Here is an 18,506-nt window from a genome sequence, read left to right on the forward strand (position 1 = left end):
GTGACCTCATCTTAACTTGATTACATCTGTGAAGACTCTATTTCCAAATAAAATCATGGTACTAGGGGTTAGGATTTCAACATGTTTTTTTTTGGCAGGGGTGGGGAGAGATGGGGAGACATAATTCAGCCCACAACACGTATGTTACCATTTCTCCCATTTGTGTCCAAGTACAGACACTGTTCATCAGAGCATTCTACTAGTGAGGGCTCAGAATTCTTTTTAATACAATGATTTCAACAGCTGTAGAGTTGACACTCTATGAAGAAATCAGTGTACAATCTTATATTAGTCTTTTGTAAAAGGACTTGCTTTGACGGAGTTAAATTATAACTACTGACACCAAAGCAAAGCTTAGGAAAAACACATAATATGTTAGTATGCTTGAATATTGATGATATTAAAAAAGTTGTTTTGGGCCACTTGGGTAGCTCAGTGGGTTAAGACTATGCCTTCGGCTCGGGTCATGATCCCAGAGCCCTGCATTGGGCTCTCCACTCAGTGGGGAGCCTGCTTCCCCCTCTCCCTCTGCCTGCCTCTCTGGCTACTTGTGATCTCTCTTGTTCTCTGTCAAATAAATAAATAAAATCTTTAAAAAAAAGTTTTTAGTTACATTATCTGCTGGCAGATTGGGCTTTGTATATGAAGCAAGACTCAATTGGTTTAATTTTTATTTTAATTTTTATTTATTAGTTAATTTATTTTTTGGTTTGTTTTCATTTTTAAATTTTTCTTTTAAACATTAGAAAGTTTATTTCCAAAGAAATTTTGTTGCTAATGTTTGTTTCTTCTTATATCTTTTAAAAACCTCTCTCTACAGATAAAATAATTGTGGGTAGCTTTACGGGATACCTAAGAATCTTTAACCCCCATCCTGTAAAAACAGGAGATGGAGCTCAAGCTGAAGATTTGCTTCTAGAAGTTCATCTACGAGATCCAATATTGCAAGTGGAAGTAGGGAAGTTTGTTTCGTAAGTACAGCTCCTTAATTCTGACATTTTATCTTACCTGTAGTATATCATTCCCTGATTGTGTCATTTTTGTGGATTCTTAAGTGAAGAAAGGATTATCCATGACAAATATATTTTCTGGATATTGTTACCTGGGTGTTCCTCATGTACTGAACATTTTTTTTTTAAATTTGGGAACCTGCACAAAGAGAATAATTTAGAACTTTTAAAAAAAATAGTAACAGACCTAACATGTCTGACATATTAGAAATTTAAAGGAAAAGAGATAAGCTTTTGAAAATAAAGAAAGAAATAGAAAGTATTCACTTATTTAAAGAACTAATTATCCAGGTTCTATAAATGTCTGTTTAAATAATTAGACAAAGTAGCAGTTATTGTATTTAACATATAACATTGAAGCTTTAAAATGAATTACTGCACTTATTTGGTGTGGAAGGGTCCTTAGTTTCTTAAAAGAAGTCAGCTCAATCCACAAAGTAAGTCTTACTCTTATAAGAGCTTTGTTTCCAAGCACTTTATTTATTTATTTAAAAGATCTTTTATTTATTTATTTGTATATAAATATATATATTACTTATTTATTTTATTATTTATTTATTCATTTTAAAGATTTTATTTATTTATTTGACAGAGAGATCACAAGTAGGCAGAGAGGCAGGCGGGGGGCAGGGGGAAGCAGGCTCGCTGCTGAGCAGAGAGCCCGATGTGAGACTCGATCCCAGGACCCTGAGATCATGACCTGAGCTGAAGGCAGTGGCTTAATAACCCACTGAGCCACCCAGGTGTCCCCCAAGTACTTTATTTTTAACCCTAATTTATTTTAGGAAGCTCTTTATTAGTTGCATTTTGTGTAATTGTCTGCATTTTATTTCCCGATGATGCTGCTGATTTTATCTTATTGTCATGTATGAATTTTCTTAAAATTGAGCCTATATTTCTTAATCATTTATAAAAGTATATATTGTGAAAAGTTATATAGATAGAGGTGGTCTTGTTATCCCTTACCTTTTTTTTTTTTTTTTAAGTTTGGGAGTCTGGGAGTGCCCTGAGCTCTGGGTTTTTGACTCACTACATTTGCTCGTCATGATTTACTGGCCCTCTTTTCCATCTATTCAGGGCCTTGGCTCTTGCTAGAAAAACCTGAAAAACCATTCTTGCATTAATGCCCTTCTATTGAGGTTTTATTCTGATGGGAAGGTGCTTCATAGATGCTGTGGGCAGGGCATGAGATAGGACTTTAGCGCACTGTGATAGGCTGGATCAGAGATTTTGTGTCTGATGTGGTTGGTAAATATCTACTCCATCTAAAAGTAGATGATGATTATGTAAGTGCCTGTTGTATACATAGCATATACAAGGCATGATAGATTTGTAAAGTAAGGAGACAGAAGGATTCTTGCCTCTAAAAAAGCATTTTTATCTTTCCATTTTTTGAAAGAGTGAGGTGCAGTTATGACCATTCTATTCAGTAGTCCTAAGTATAGCTTGATGGAAGGAAGGAGGTTAACATTAATGAGTGGATACTATACTGGTATTAATTAACTAGTACAATCTCATTAATCTTATCTGTAAGATGTGATCTGTATTTATGGATAAGGAAACTAGCTATGGTGAGTGCTGTGAAGTGTGTAAACCTGGCGATTCACAGACCTGTACCCCTGGGGCTAATAATACATTATATGTTAATAAAAAAATAAAAAATTATTAAAAAAAAATGATAAGGAAGCTAGCTAGAGCTCAGAGCTTTAGGTCACACAGCCAGGATTCAGACCCGGGTCTATCTGACTCCATACTCTGTTATCTTTCCATGACATTATATTCTTTTCCTGTGTGTGATAGAATAATTGTTTTGAGTGTGCAGGGCAATAATTATTTTTTGAAGTCGATATTGAGTATGTGACAGTTGCATATATATTTACATTTTTTTGGTAGTAGAGTGGATTGTGAGCACTTATATTCATTATAAGGACGTTTTGGAGGTATTAACCAATATTCTTATTTTGTAAATGAGAGACTAATACTCTGAAAGGTCAAATGATTACACAGATACCAAGGTGCACAGTCAGGACCCCAATTTAGGTCTTCAGATTTCAATTATAGTCTTTGTAGTTTAGAACAGAGTCTATATCAGAGGTTGTACGCTGGAGGACTGCTTGCAGATGTGTTTTAAATTTAAAAGAGTTGCCAATATTTAAGATCCAGGAGATTTCACATAAAATCCCTGCTTTCTGGTTTTTCTTGAAAAAAATGTGGAGATTTGGCCACATGCCCAGAGCTGATTAGTAGCTGCTTCCTCTAGTCTGGCCCTATTCTGTAGCAGAGCACTGCCATTTACATCCTTTACACCTTTCTGTCCACTGACCTGATGCTTGAAGACTGGACTTAATGATTTATAGATTGTATCATGTCTTGGAAACCACTTGATAGGGGCTGGGAAGTGTATTGGTGCCTGTGTCAGTTTAGTCCAAACTAATATTTTCAGCGCCTTTAATAAAATTTCTGAGCTGGAAGTGACATATGCCATTTACTAATAATGATTAGCATTCTTTGGTGCTTTATATTTTACAAGGTGCTGTCACAGGATTTTATTTCATTTAATTGAAACCTCTTATTTTCCAAAAAGGGAAACAGGCTCAGAGATTAAATAACTTGACCAAGGTCAGAGGTTGATTACCCAGAAAAACAAAGCCAGAACTTGGATCTCTGTTATGGGAGAGCACTCATGAAAGAGCCTCTGATATGACTTCCTGAGAGGCTACAGTGACTTCAATTAGAGGCAGTTCCTTGAGGCAGAGTCCTTGAGCCTCTGGAATTGTCAAAGTGGGTGTTTGTTGTTACATTTATTTTTCAGTTTGGAATGTTATCTAGTAAATTTTTAGTTTACTGTTGGTAGGTTGTGGTTATAATCTCTTTTAAAAATTATTTTATAATTTTTTTGGTTAAGCTGAAATTGATATTTAAAACTAAAACTTTTCCCATTTTTCAGAGGTACTGAAATGCTTCATTTGGCTGTGTTGCATTCTAGAAAACTTTGTGTCTATTCTGTCTCAGGTAAGAAACATTTTTTTAAATGTAAAATTTGTATTAAAAACACCTTAATATAAAAACCTCTTAATATTATATAAGAATAGACACTCTCTTATGTTCACTTGCTAGAGAACACAAACATTTGGTTGAAGATTTTCTTATTTTGGTTAACATTTTACCTTGTTCATTTTGTTTTTTCAGGTACTTAGGCTATTACATTTTTTCTGGTTTGCTATTTATATGCATATTTAAATTTCTAGTAGAGGATTCCTTATGATCTCTTTCCAGGAATTGTGTCCAGGATTGTCTGTGACGAATAGAGGCCAATTCTTCATACTTAGGATACTTGAGTGTTTAAGAAAATTTTTGTTTATTTTTTATTAAAGTATAGCTGACACACAATGTTACATTAGTTTCAGGTATACAGCATAGTGATTCCACTGCCTTATACGTTATGCTGAGCTCACCGTAAGTGTGGCTATCATATGTCACCATACAATGCTATTATAATACCATTGACTATATTCCTCATGCGGTGACTTTTATCCAGGATGCTTGAGTTTTAAGAAATGTTTAAAAGCAACAACAAAAATCATTAGATGCTGAGAGTCATAGTGGTTAAAAGTACTTTTTCTTTGATGAACCTTAGGTGTTTTCTTTTTATAATTCAAATTTCTTGGCTTTTGGTTGTTTTTACCCAGCCTGCCTTAAGGCACTTGTTTAAAGTCTAATCAGGTTTCATTTTCTGACGTTGTTCTGTAGATACCAGTATGGCAGTTAACTGTAGTTTGGTTTCAGCATTTTGATCCTTAATAAATATAAAAGGTAACTTAAAAATATTTGTTGTGGTAATTAAATTTTAGTTCAAGCTGAGAGAGTTCTTTTCATGGATGTCAATATTGGGGAAATTTTTTTATGGGTACAATAAAGCTAATTCTTTGGGGTCTATTCCTTATACAAGAGATGTTCTTTGGAGTTTGCTATAAATATTAGCTTCTAGTATTTGGATTTTTCATACTCATTCTCTTGATTTGAGCTTTCTTTGTATTTTGCTTTCCGTTTGCATAATGATTTGTCTTTACTGTGTTTATATGTGTATATTTATATACCCAGTGTGGAGCCCAATGCGGGGCTTGAACTCACAACCCTGAAGTCAAGACCTGAGCTGAGCAAGAATCAGGCACCCAACCAACTCAGCCACCTAGGTGCCCCTGAGCTGGATATTCTTAAGTAGTCTCTTTTTGGGGGTGAAGGTCTGTTAGATTTCTAAGGCAGGCTTGGTAACCTGGCCTATGGTATATGGTGGGCATATGTTGACTGTACGAATGAACTAATTTTTGGGTAGTGTTGAGGCAATTGGTAGGGGTTCTTTATTAATTTGTGTTACTTTTATTCTTCCTTCTTTTTTTTTCTCTGTTACCACTATCATTTTCTTTTCTACTTTTCCATTTACAAGTCAGAAGTACCTTATAGTACCTCTCTGACATTGGTAAACACTCCCATTGATTTCATGGTAAAAGATGTTGCTTTTCCTAGTGATAGGGCAAATATTTAGTGTTCCAGAATAAATGGAGAAGATGTGATATAGGCTACTTTGCCGCATGCTTCTAGTTGTCCTCCCTTTTCCATCATAGGGCTTGTTAACTGTGAGGTGATACTATTAACTGGGTTACACAGGACACGGAGGAGGGGAACTTGTGCAGTTACCCCTGGATACTTCTTGGAGATTTGGTCTCTTCTGGAAGTTGTAAGAGGGCATGAGAGGGAAAAATCCTACAAACTAGAAATTAGTTAAGACTCTTGGCTTTCCCTGGTCCCATTTGAATGATGGCCCAGAAAGACAGAAACCTCTAGAGTTTCCCTGAAGTATAGGGCACAATAGGCTAGTGATAAAGTGCATGTTTATTAAAAAGACATGCTGAAAGAAACTGGCATGTTGGGTCACAACTTGTTTATGGGACATTGGTATTTTGCTTCAAATTAGTGTTGAAAATGACAGTTATTTGTCATGGGAATGGTGATTTTATTGCTCTTTTATTCTTTGTATTCATTTGCAAGCTTTGTATTCTCTGGGGATAAAGAGTTCTCCAAACTACATTCCCTTATGCCCCACCTCACTTCCCTATTCTGTCTCTCATTTCTTCAGCCTCTTATGATATTTGGAGGCTGACAATTTGTATATTTTTTCTGGCTTGGCTTAAATGGAGAAGCAGGGAAGTTAATATTTTTGTTCTTTTGAATATGTTTCTGTGGTTCCAGACTGAACTTTTACCTAGCTTTTACTGTAACAGGGCAAGCATAAACATTTTTTAGTTTAAGTAAAACCACTGGTGTCAACAAATGAAAGTGCTAGCTGAACTTGACATTCTCACCTCCAGCTGGCCCCTCCCCAAATATGTTTGTTTTATTTTTATGCCGTGTGCTTCTACTCAGAATTTTTTTTTAAGATTTTATTTATTTATTGCATAGAGAGACAGCGAGAGAGAGAACACAAGCAGGGGAGTGGGAGATGGAGAAGCAGGGAGTGGGAGATGGAGACGCCAAGAGCAGGGAGCCCAGATGTGGGGCTCGATCCCAGGACCCTGGGATCATAACCTGAGTTGAAGGCAGATGCTTATTGACTTAGCCACCCAGCCCCTCCCCCGCCCCCCACAATGCTGTGTGCTTCTAAAAAAGATTTGAGGCATGCTAGAGGAGACCTCCTGGACACACCAAACAGCCCTTCATAGGCTGCTGTGCCGACCTCTTTTTGGTGGGTGATAATGTTATCAAATGCATGCTTAATATAGAGAAATAGCAGGGTCTTGCTAAAATGTAGTTAGCCTACCTTATGATACCGAAAGGAAAAACATCGCATGGCATTTCAGATTCCTTTCTTATGGGCTTCAGTTTCTGAGTAAATGGTTACAGATGTGTGAGTGTAAACCATACTGATTATGTCCTCTTAAATATTCTTTTCCAGAAATTGTGTACTTCAACAAGCATTTGCTAAGCATTTGACATATTTATAGAATTTTAATGTTTGCTGTGAGTGGGCAAAAAGATGTGGTTCTTTATTTTTCATAGTTTTATATAATCTAATTTGGTTATTTAACACAATGAACCTTTTAATTTACTTTGTAATGGCTTTTATTTTATTTTCACTTCATTGGATTTCTCCACATTTGTCTAAAATTGTATCAAAAACTGTTGTCAAGGTGATCTTTGGTTTTTCTAGAGAATATTTTTGTTTAAATCAAATTGTGTTTAAATAAGCCTAACAACCTGGATGTTCTGTTATCCTTTTTACCTTCTGATTGATGAAAATTCATATTAATTCTAGCTATACATGGACTGTAGTTATAAAGATACACTTGCTATATTCAATCTGTATATCCCAGGACAAAACCTATGTATAAGTAAGGGTGTTGGGTGGCCCATTCTTTTAAGGGTCTGCCTTCAACTCAGGTCATGATCCCAGGGTCCTGGAATTGGGTCCTGCATCGAGCTCCATGCTTGGCAGAGAGCCTGTTTCTCCCTCTCCCTCTGCCTGCTGCTCCCACTGCTTGTTCTTTCTCTCTCAAGTAAATAAATAACATCTTAAAAAAACAAATGAACAAAAAAATCCCCCCAAGCCCCCTTGTGTATAAGTAGTTTTAATCTTGTACCATCGATGTGTCTCTAGAAAAAAATGGTCAGAAATTTTAGATTTTTCAGATACTACCTTTATTCCAAAGTAGTGTCTAAGGAAGACAAATTGTCTTCTGTTCTCCAAAGGTGCACTATTAAGTTTTAAAATGCTATTACTTGAAATCTGAAGATTTCCAATGCCTTTGGAGCTTTTTCAGAACACAAATCCCAAATGTCATTTCATGCCAAGTTTGTATAAGTATTGAATGCTGAACCCCTGTTCACTGACCTTTCAGCTAACAAACATGTGTAAGTGCATTCCTAACCCAGAGGTGTTGATTTGGTTTTAGGTATAGGATGGATTTGGTAATTTCTGTAGGGGCAAACCAAATGTTTCTTTGAACTTCTTTTTCTGGTTTCTTGGAGACTAGACCTCTCCTAAGGTTAAGGCTGTGAGTTATTTTAGTGTGTGTGTATGTGTTTCTTTTTCTTTCCTTTTTTTTTTTTTTGGCCCATGTGGTTGCGATTAATCCTCAGTTTCCCTGGACCTTAGTGATTTTACTATCATTTAGATTCCACAGAGCCTTCATCTATCAGGGTTAGCAGGCAAATTTGAGTCTTTCTCTTTGTTTCTTATTCTATTGACATGTGAAGTCTGTTGTTCCCATTTTCAGGGTCATAAATCAGAGTAGAAATGATTTTCCTCCAAGAAATCCTTCTGTTAGTTTTCTCTTTCAACCCTTCACCTTCCAAATGAAGAAAAGTCCAGGCGAGAAAGGTGGAGGTGGAAATGATGTTTTTTGATGGCTGGTTTGTTTAGGGAAATTGTCATTGTCTTACCAAGTTTTTTCCAAGTTGTAAAATGATGGACAGCCAGGCACCAGGATATATGGTGCTGACTCTGAAGACCTAGTTTGAATACTCTGTCCTTTACCAGCTGTGTGATTTGGGGGGAAATTTCTTAAATATCTACCTATCTACCTATCTGTCTTTCTATCTATCTATCAGGGAGATTGAGAGCACAATAAAGGGAATAGCAGGCAGAGGGAGAAGCAGGCTCCCCACTGAGCAAGGAGCCTGATGCAGGATTCAATCCCAGAATCCTGGGATCATGACCTGAGTCGAAGGCAGATCCTTAAAGACTGAGCCATCCAGGTGTCCCTTAAATTTTTTTAAACTTAGGGTACTTGCCTCACTTCTAAAATGGAAATAGAAATATTTTGGTTCTTACAACCTCAGTGTTATATTGGTAAAACCTTTTGGACAAAAAACAAATGCTCATGTGTAAATATGTATACACATACATACAGACAGACATATATGTTTAGATTGTTTTAATGATCTAATACTATCCAGTTTGGGGACTATTTCATTTGCTTTATATTTTATATTTTAAGTTTTTCTTTAAATTTTGCATTTTTGAATGAAAGACAAAGATGTTCCTTAATGGAAAAAAAAGTTGATTTCTGAATCCTTTTTCTTCCCATCACCTCTTTTAACTATAACGCTCTTGCCTGGTTACTGGGACATAGCTTCAGCTATAAGTACTCTAGAAAACAACCAGAGAGTAAAATAAGTATAAGGAATCTTTTTTGGGGCGCTTGGCTGGCTCAGTTGCTTGAGTATCTGCCTTCAGCTTGAGTTGTGATCTCAGGGTCCTGGGATGGAGTTCTGCCTCAGGCTCCTTGCTGGGTGGGGAGTCTGCTTCTCCCTCTTCCTCTGCCGCTCCCTCCTGCTGTGCTCTCCCTCTCTCAAATAAATAAATAAAATCTTTATTTAAAAAAACATGTATCTTTTCAAATTTGGAAAGAAATAGAAAGCAATTGTAGTACATATGATCTATTAAATGCAGAGAAAGTATCTTTGTTTTGAAGAAGATTCTTTGCGGACTTCATATAAAACATAATGTCCTATATGCTTGCTAAAGGAAAATTTGGAATATCTCTCCATTAAATTAAGTTATAGTGTATCAGGGGCATGAGTATTTTGAGAGGTGGGACAGGAAACCGAATTGCTTCAAAGTGTGGGGAATTTTTTCTAAGACACTTTGAGTCGTGTCTTTGCTCTATTATTATTTAAGTGTAAGGAACTTAACCTCATTTATTTCAGAACTGAAATTGGGTGTTTTTGTTTTTATTTAAATAATACACTTTACTCAGACCTAATGGAAATAGATAAGAAATGTCACCCAGGGTGGTATTTCATCTAATGGTATAATCTAACCGAGACTTAAATTGTCCTAACTGTGCTGGCATTCTGTGTCATCAGTATGCTAATTATTCACAACCACATTGTTTTAGTGCTTTGTCATTTTAAATTTCACTGAAATTGAATTACTTAGAATTGGTGTAGAGGATGAGAAGAAATGAATATATTTAAATGTAAACAAATACAAAGTGATTCTGTAATTTTTTTCTCTTTAGGAACCTTGGGTAATGTGGAACATGGAAACCAATATCAGATCAAATTGATGTATGAACATAATCTGCAGAGAACAGCCTGCAATATGACTTACGGATCCTTTGGTGGTGTAAAAGGTAATTGGCATTAATCATGAGTGTGCTGTTGCAAGTAGCAGATTTAGGATATTTGGCTATATAAAAATGGAGGATCATGGGGTATGAATCTCAGAGGGAGTTAAATATTTTATTGAGAGCTTTATATTCGAGTGGTCAAGCAAAATATGAAAAGAGAAAACTTTAAACATCAAATGTGTTTGATTTTCCTACAGCCAGCACTTTTATATGGTCTATAGAGATATTTCTAAAAGTGTCTTCCTTTAAATTTTGTCTTTGTACATGAGTTGACTGAAATTGAGCTTTTTTTTGGGAACCGTGTGGAAGAAGGGGTTGATCTCTTTGATAGGGCATCCCTGTCCTACTTGTGATAGGCAGGGTGAAGCTGCAGAACCCTCTCCCCACCTCGCCCACCTCCAGGGCCACTGCATAGGTTTCTGTATGTTGTTTCTGTTCCAGGGCGCCTAGACTGGGGGCAAACACAGAGTGAAATGCAGACCTCATCCTGCTTATCAAGCCATGTGCTCTGGCCTGCAATAAACCTCCCCAGAGCAAGGGGGCCTTTTTTATATTTCACAAACCCATTACATTGATCAAGTACTGGCTCAGTGAGGCGGGGTTCCTTTCACTTTGGGGGTATCTTTTTCTAAGTAGCATGGGGCTACGTGTAGCCTGCCCACCCTAATCCCAGAGCTTCCTGTGTTACCAGAGCTTGATGCTTGCTTGGGTACACTGTTGCTATTGGCATGGGAGAGTTTTTATCTACCACTTAACCTCCTCTCACTTCCCGGTGAGAGGGTGATAGAAGAGCCACTGGTGCTGGAGTGAGGATAGGAAGCTGGGTAGTGACACTTACCTCTGTGTGTGTGTGTGTGTGTGTGTGTGTGTGTGACCTGTGGAACATGAACTAGGGATTTCATAATATTTTGCATCTTTCTGGGCTCATATTTTTTTTGGTTTATTGTTTAATCATTGCTTTAAAATGTAGGCTACCTATATCAGATTTTTCTTTAGTGGCATAAAAAAATGACTTTATTTTGGAAGTCATTTGTGAGAACTCAGTTTTTTCATATAGAGATAAAGGTGAGGAAGAATGAATTTGAGTGTATCAGTTAACAGGAATATTTTAGGTGGTGATGTACAAATAAATGTTTTGCATAAAGTGATATGAAACAGAACACTTGGCTGGATTGCAGAATTGTTTAACTTGAGTAATGGGAATGTTTGGATTATTTATGGAATATGGGAGATGTCCAGAGTTGGATGAAGAGAGGAGAAAGACCTAAAATTTGATGAGAGGCTAACTTTTATCAGTGAAGTATCCCTTCTTAACCTTAGCTTTCAGAACTGAGTTTCAGTATTCTTAAAAAAAAAAAAAAAGTCTGACATGATCAGGGGACCTAGGCCTCTGCTGTTTAATAAACTGTTTTAATTCTTTTCACCCTACTAAATCTTCAAAAGGCAAATTGCTAAATTCTGTGCATCTGGAATCCAAAAAAATTATGAATAAGGAAAAAAGTACTTTGGCTAAATGAAAGTAAGTTTTATTTTTTTGGGTAGAATCAAGTCAGTTCTTTAGACCACCTATCAAATGTTAAATTGATTGCTCTTTTTTTTTTTTAAATCAGATCAAGTTAACCCAATTAAAATAAAGTTTTAAATACCTAGAAAGGGATTACTTGCTTTTGTATGATATTTTTGGTGATTTAATAATGGATTTAAAAAATAATGATAGTTGCTAGTTGTTTTGAAAAGAGCAGATGACTGTACTTATATACCTTCTCTTATTTCTTAAATTATGCCTTACATGTAAAAAGTATCTTTTGAAAAAACAAGAGGCCATTCTGATATGCTTTACTTTCCTATGGTTAAGCAGAACATTTCACAATTCGAAACAGAAATGTCTGAGTAGCACAAGTGATTATTCCATTTAACGGGTTTGAAACACATAGTATCATTGTGGTATCTACAAAAAATATGAAAAATAATGAGGTTGGTGAATTAGTAATAACCAGCCATATTGGTGGATTTCCAGGGTTAATAGGGAGTTACTACTAGTAAGTACTGATTTCTTTTTGGGAGGATGAAAATGTTCTAAAATTAGATTATGGTGATGGTTGCACACTGTAAATACAGTAAATACTTGAGCTGTATACTTCAAAAAAGTGATATATAATATCTCAGTACAGCTGTTAAAAAAATTGGCCATGGGATAAAATCTGATGCTAGAGAGGTGATAGCGTATCCTACATTGCTTGGGGCCCTGTAAAATGGCATAACACTCTTAGAAAGCAGATTGGCTATAGAAAACCATAAAAATATTCTTGGATGCTTATATGTGACTTATGGCAGTGTGTATTAGGAAATGAACCAAAATATAGAAAAATCATATCAAGTTGCCAGATAGTTATCTCTTTCCTCTTTCTGTCCTCCCTCCCTTCGTTTCATATATACATTTTGTAATAGAGAAAACTGAGAACTGATCTAAATGAGTTATAAAACAGAATGACTAAGTTTTGATGCATAGATTCAGTAGGTTATTATGAAGCTATTAAGATTGTTTTGTTTGCTGAAATATACATTTTGGTACAGAACTCTTTGTCCACATTTCTGATTATTTCCCTAGGATAGAATGTGGAGTGAATATTGAGTCAGAAGGTTATACAATTTTTTTTCTCAACCTGATAATTTCCCCTGCCATAATACTATATAAATAAATTGTAAGAAGTACAGAACTTAAGAAGAAAGTAAAAGTCAGTCCAAGATATGCACATTTCTATACAAGCCCATTTTCTAAGCTTGAAGTCACTGTGTGTGCCTAATGTGCACTTTTCCAGGAGTGAGCTAATCAGTTTTTTAATTTGAAGACTTCCCTAGACTTGATCTGAGTTTAAAAAAGGAGACTTATAATTTGTTGTCTTCTATCTTCCTCTTATTTAGCATACCTTCTTGTGGAATTATTTAGTTGTATAATCATATCAGTAGTCCTCAAGAAAGGAATTAAGCAAGAAGAAAACCTGGCCCCATTTTAAACAAATGTGTTTATAAGGAATGGGAAGGCAGAGCAAATTTATTTTGCATGTGCACCAGAATAAACTACCACTAGATGGCAGTCCTCTACAACCTTGGATTTTAGTGGGTTCTGCCTTTAAATAAAGTATGGTAAGAAATCACCAGTGGAGGAATTTTGAGCCCAAATAATACTTTCTCTTTTACTAAAAATAAGTGTAACTTCCTCATGTTTTAGAAAAGTATTGGAGTGGTTTTAAGAAAATTTAATTATAATAGGTAACATCTCAGAATATAACGTAAAAATGCTTTCTGTGCTTTTCAAACCTTAAGTTGCATTTGAATCATAACGGGATCTTGATAAAAATGCAGGTTCTAATTTTGTAAGTCCAGAATTGGACCTGAGTTTGAGATTTCTAATGCTCTTCTCAATGATGCCAGGTCTCAGAGATCTAGAGGTATGTTGCTGTCCTTCATCTGCTGAGTACTGTTCTGTACTAGGCACTGCTCTAAGTGCTTTACAGGTTGAGTAACTTAAGATATACTAAGCCAGTGGTAGAGAAGGGATTCTAATTCAGACTTTCTGCTTCTAGAATCTAGTGGTGTGAACCGTACTAAAATGATTCCTTGTCTGGACTGTGAGTAAATTAACCTTCCTTAAATCAGAAAAAACTTTCCTATCAGAAGGAGGTGTACCTTGGTTTGTCTGAAGTTAGTGCATAACTCTGATTCTTTGTAGATTATGAACATGTTGAGTAACTTCTGGGTCAGATACTTGGTTTTTCCATTGATTTTTTTGGTTCTTGCTTTGGTTTCTAAGAAAAATCCTCCCTCAGGCCCCCGGTAATCAGAGAGGTTATATATGGGAGGGTAATATATGATTTGAAATTAGCAAGAGTGTGATTACTGTTTTTTAAACCTTTTTTTGTTTACATGTTCATTAAGAAAGTCTTTCAAAAACACCTTTTATACATCTGCAAAAACTCAAAGTTGTATTCCTTTGATACAGTAGGATTGGCTTTATGTCAAGCTACATGTAATGTCTCTTAATGAGAAAAAATGGTAAAGAAATAGGAAATCTAGTTTTATGAACTAGTTGAGGAATATTTCCTTAATATCTTCCGTTATTCAGAGTACTACCTACCATTCCAGAATTTAAGTTAAAATTCTTTCCATATTATACTTTTTAGGGAGAAATGACTGATATTAATGGCTGTATTGGGCTTTTTTAAACAAAAGGAGTGTGGGAGAAGATGTGTTCGGAGTTAAAAATGTTTGTAGTTTCTCTAATATAAATCGAAACTGCTTTTTTTGAAGAACATGTGACTCTGGGGTTTTATAAAAATGGTCATTTATCTTTGCCTTTTATACTATTGACAAATTAACGCTTGCAAAATTTAGTGAGTGGCATTACCATGGACAATCAAATTACAGTTTGGAAAGATACTAAATCAGTTTTGAAAAGGTAGATTTGAATTGATTTACAAATATATTATCAAAATGGGTGGAATTTTTTTGGCAATTGGAACTGTACTTGTTTTTGAAAAAAGGGACAAATGATATATCTACCAGATTTTCCTCTGCTTTTATTTCATTGGGTCACTACAATAGTTGTTGATATGGCACTTTACCTAGTTAAGATAAGTTTGTCAGTTCAGAATTGTATTTTGAAAAGGGCAGCATTAGGGATGCCTGGGTGGCTCAGTTGGTTAAGCTGCTGCCTTCTGCTCAGGTCATGATCCCAGGGTCCTTGCTTGGCAGGGAGCATGCTTCTCTCTCTGCCTCTGCCTGCCACTCTGCCTGCTTGTGTGCTCTCTCTCTCTCTCTCTCTCTGACAAATAAATAAATAAATAAATACATAAAATCTTAAAAAAAAAAAAAAAAGGAGGTTTGATATCCTTTTTTTTAAAAAAAAAAAAAAAAGGACAGCATTAATGTGGACTGACAGAAAGCCAGTGGTACAAGCGAAGAAAGAATGCTATTGTTTTAAGGTCAACAACTGCAAATACTTAGCTTGGTAAAATAAGGTACTTTATCTAGTATATGTAATATATGTTACTTGTAATATATGTTACTACCATCAAGACAGTTGAGCTTAACCTTCCTTTATTCATAATATGACTTAGAGACCCTTAGTTACATCCTCGGTTATCACAAATTTGTCCTGTACGGCTGGGACAAGATGACAAACCTTATAATGTATATGGCTCTTTCAAGTGTGCGAAAGGGACATTGGGAAGAAGTAGTTGATTTGCTGGAGATGTATGGGAACTTTCAGGGACCAGAAGAAGTCTGGTATTAGTCCTCCCTTGCATCATCTCTATCTGTCTATCCATCCATCGAACCAGTACACATTTACTGAGAGTCTTCTGAGTACCCAGGCACTGTACTAGTTTCTAGGAGTAGAAAGATGAATAAAAGATAGTTTATGTTGTCAGGAATCTTGCAACCCAGGGAGCAATAAAGCCTAAGAATTATGATATAATGAGGTAAATTGTAATAGAGATAGATATGTACAAAGTTATACTGGAGGCTTGAGGATGGAACAGCCTTCTCAGGCTGAATAAATGTGTGTGTGTGTGTATGTGTGTGTGTGTGTGTGTGTATGGGGAGGATAGTACATAAAGGTGGGGGAATGTACTGTTACCTATTTTATTTCAGCTCTTCATTTTTATCCCCAGTTTCCTCTAAATGAACAACTTTATAGTCTTCAGTCTAAAGCTTTCATTGCCCATAGGCTGAGCTGTTCAAATTCTCTCTGGGATGGTTTATTCCTCTTGAGATGATTTTTCAGAATTTGCAGCACTTAAGAAAAATTATTTTGCTTTAAAAAACTTTGGCATTTTTCAGGCTACTAAGTGGACTTTCTTACCTATAGTTTAAAGCCTTTAGTAAGGCAGAATTTTCTTTCGCTACCTGCTCATCTCAATGGAGAAGGATATCGTCGTATTCTAGAGATGGATAGAGTACTATGACTGTATTTGTTGAGAATGACAAATTGAAGGGTAAGGTTAGGAGATGAAGGAACACAAGAGATTGAAAGATAAATGGAGAGACAGAGCATGTCATGGAAGAGGGTTTTAAGAGGTATGAAAGGAGTCCAGAGAGTCAAAGGTTAAACATCTGGAGTATTAAAAAAGAAAATACTGGAGTTAGCCATTTGGAGGTCACTGGTGATCTTAGGGAGAGCAATTTTAACAGAAGAATATGAGCACTGGTCCAGTTGCCCCAGAATGAGGAATTCATGGGGAAGAAATGGAAATCACAAAGGAAAGCTATTCTATGAAGAGGTTTGACTGTGAAGAGTAATAGTAAGGTAAGGCCATAGCTGGAGGGGGAAAGGGTTTATAAGGTAGGAGGAGTCTTTGAGGAGGTAGGATGAAATTTTGATCTGATAAACAAAATATCTTCCATAGTATTTTGCTGAAAAAATTAACTTGGATACATTTTTATTTGAGCAAGTATGCTCTTTGGATTATGATGGGCCAGTTCCTTAAAATTTTATTTCTTATCACATAATTTGTGCTTTATAGTCCTGTTGAATTATTGCCTTCTTTTCACAATGAATTTGTGGTTTATGGGGAAAAGCTTCTTTAATACTTTACAGTAGAAATAATCAGTACCATCTGATTCTTTTTTCAATCTTTAGCCTTCTCTGACATTTCTTGCTTTTTTACTCTAATTCTTTCTTTCTTTCTTTTCTTTTCCTTTCTTTTCTTCAATTTTCTCTTTCTTTCTTTCTTTTATTTATGTATCTATGTGTGTGTGTGTATCTATCTATCTATCTATAATTTTGCTGTGGTAAGAACAATTAACATGACATCTACCCTGTTAACAGATTTTTAAATTGAGATACAGTTGACATGAAACTGACATATGTTAGTTTTATGTGTATAATACAATGATTTGATATTTGTATCTCTTAACAGATTTTAAAGTGTACAATACAATATTATTAGCTGTAGTCTGCTCTAATTTTTAAAATTAGTTTTCTTGATTATTAGTTTTTGTTTTTCATGGGGATATTTATATTTTGAGCTTAACAGGTAACAGACTATTCAAGATATAAAGAAACATTACTATAAAAAACCAATACCTCCCAATTTCTATATGTGCCACAATTTTGCTTTTCTAGTGGGTGTACTTCTTTTCTCTTTCTAACCCTGCCTTTAGTGGAACTGAGGATTTTTTTTTTAAAGATTTTATTTACTTATTTATTTTCGAGAAAGAGAGAGAACAGGTGAGTGTGCTTATGAATAGAGGGAGTGGCAGAGGGAGAAGGAGAGAATTGCAAGCAGATTCATGCTGAGCATGGAGCCCAACATGGGACTTGATCTCTTAACCCTGAGACCATGATCTGAGCCAAAATCAAGAGTCAGACATTTAACCAGTTGAAGCACCCAGGCACCCCTTAAAGATTTCATTTTTAAGTAATCTCTATATCCAAAGTGGGGCTCAGAGTCACAACCCTGAGATAAGGAGTTATAGATGTACTGACTGAGCCAGCCAGGTGACAAAACTGAGAAATCTTTTGACTGCAGTTGACAGTAGGCTCATGCAAGAATAAGACATTTACTCACTATCACCATTTGGGCCTCTAATGTGATCAGATTTGGTTTCTCTCTTTTTATCTTTTGCTTCTATTTCCTTGGACAGGCTATTTCCTCTTGGTTTCAAGATGGCTATAGTTGGGGCTTCTGGGTGGCTCAGATGGTTAAGCATCTGCTTTTGGCTTGGGTCGTGATCTCAGGGTCCTGGGATGGAGTCCTGCATGGGGCTCCCTGCTCAGTGGGGAGCCTGCTTCTCCCTCTGCATGCTGCTCCCCCCGCCTGTGCTCTTTCTCGTTTATACTCTCTCTCAAATAAATAAATTAAATAAATTAAAAAATGATGGCTGCTGCACCACTAAATTATCTTAGATTCCAATTGCTGTCACTGAAGGAATGAAGTTAAGCTGGAGTCCGAGTAAACTGTGGGAGAGTTAGGGCCAGTTTTCCTATTAACTACTAAGACCAAGAGTGGAGAGGGGTGGATCTTTGGAGGAATGTAGGCAAATAATGAACTGTGGTGAGTTTGAGGATTTTGGAGTTGATCAAAGAAAAAGTCATGACTATGAGATGTCAATATTCCCAATTGAGCTTTATTTGGGTGGTGGTTTGACAGGATTTCACTAAGGGGAAGTCCCTTACTGCAGGAGATTTTTCCAGAGACCATGGCAGGGGACCACCACCTAGAAGGGGAAGTGGGCAAGGAAACTAACTCCCTGGGGAGAGGGTAATCTGAGTGGGGGGTATATATGTAGGTGATATTGCTCAGATGCAAGATGGTGAGTCCTGGTCCGGAAGCTTTGGAGGGCAACAGTGACTTCTGTAGCT

At 36.1% G+C, this 18,506-nt stretch overlaps 1 protein-coding gene across 2 annotated transcripts in view; it reads left to right on the forward strand.

Annotated features, from left to right (window-relative positions):
* Positions 1 to 18,506, forward strand: part of LOC111147257 (Bardet-Biedl syndrome 9) — a 441,623-nt gene that overhangs the window by 20,684 nt on the left and 402,433 nt on the right. For both annotated transcript variants that reach the window (XR_002640607.1, XM_022503184.1), the window contains exons 3-5: positions 821 to 971; positions 3,958 to 4,022; positions 10,031 to 10,144. Coding sequence is in view for 1 of the 2 variants with exons in the window: in XM_022503184.1 (XP_022358892.1) it covers positions 821 to 971; positions 3,958 to 4,022; positions 10,031 to 10,144 (330 nt within the window). In the remaining variant the exon portion in view is untranslated. The remainder of the gene's footprint in view (positions 1 to 820; positions 972 to 3,957; positions 4,023 to 10,030; positions 10,145 to 18,506) is intronic.

Source organism: Enhydra lutris, unplaced genomic scaffold (genome assembly GCF_002288905.1).
Source record: "Enhydra lutris kenyoni isolate GAN:26980312 unplaced genomic scaffold, ASM228890v2 scaffoldscaffold16, whole genome shotgun sequence".
Classification (NCBI taxonomy): Eukaryota; Metazoa; Chordata; class Mammalia; order Carnivora; family Mustelidae; genus Enhydra; species Enhydra lutris.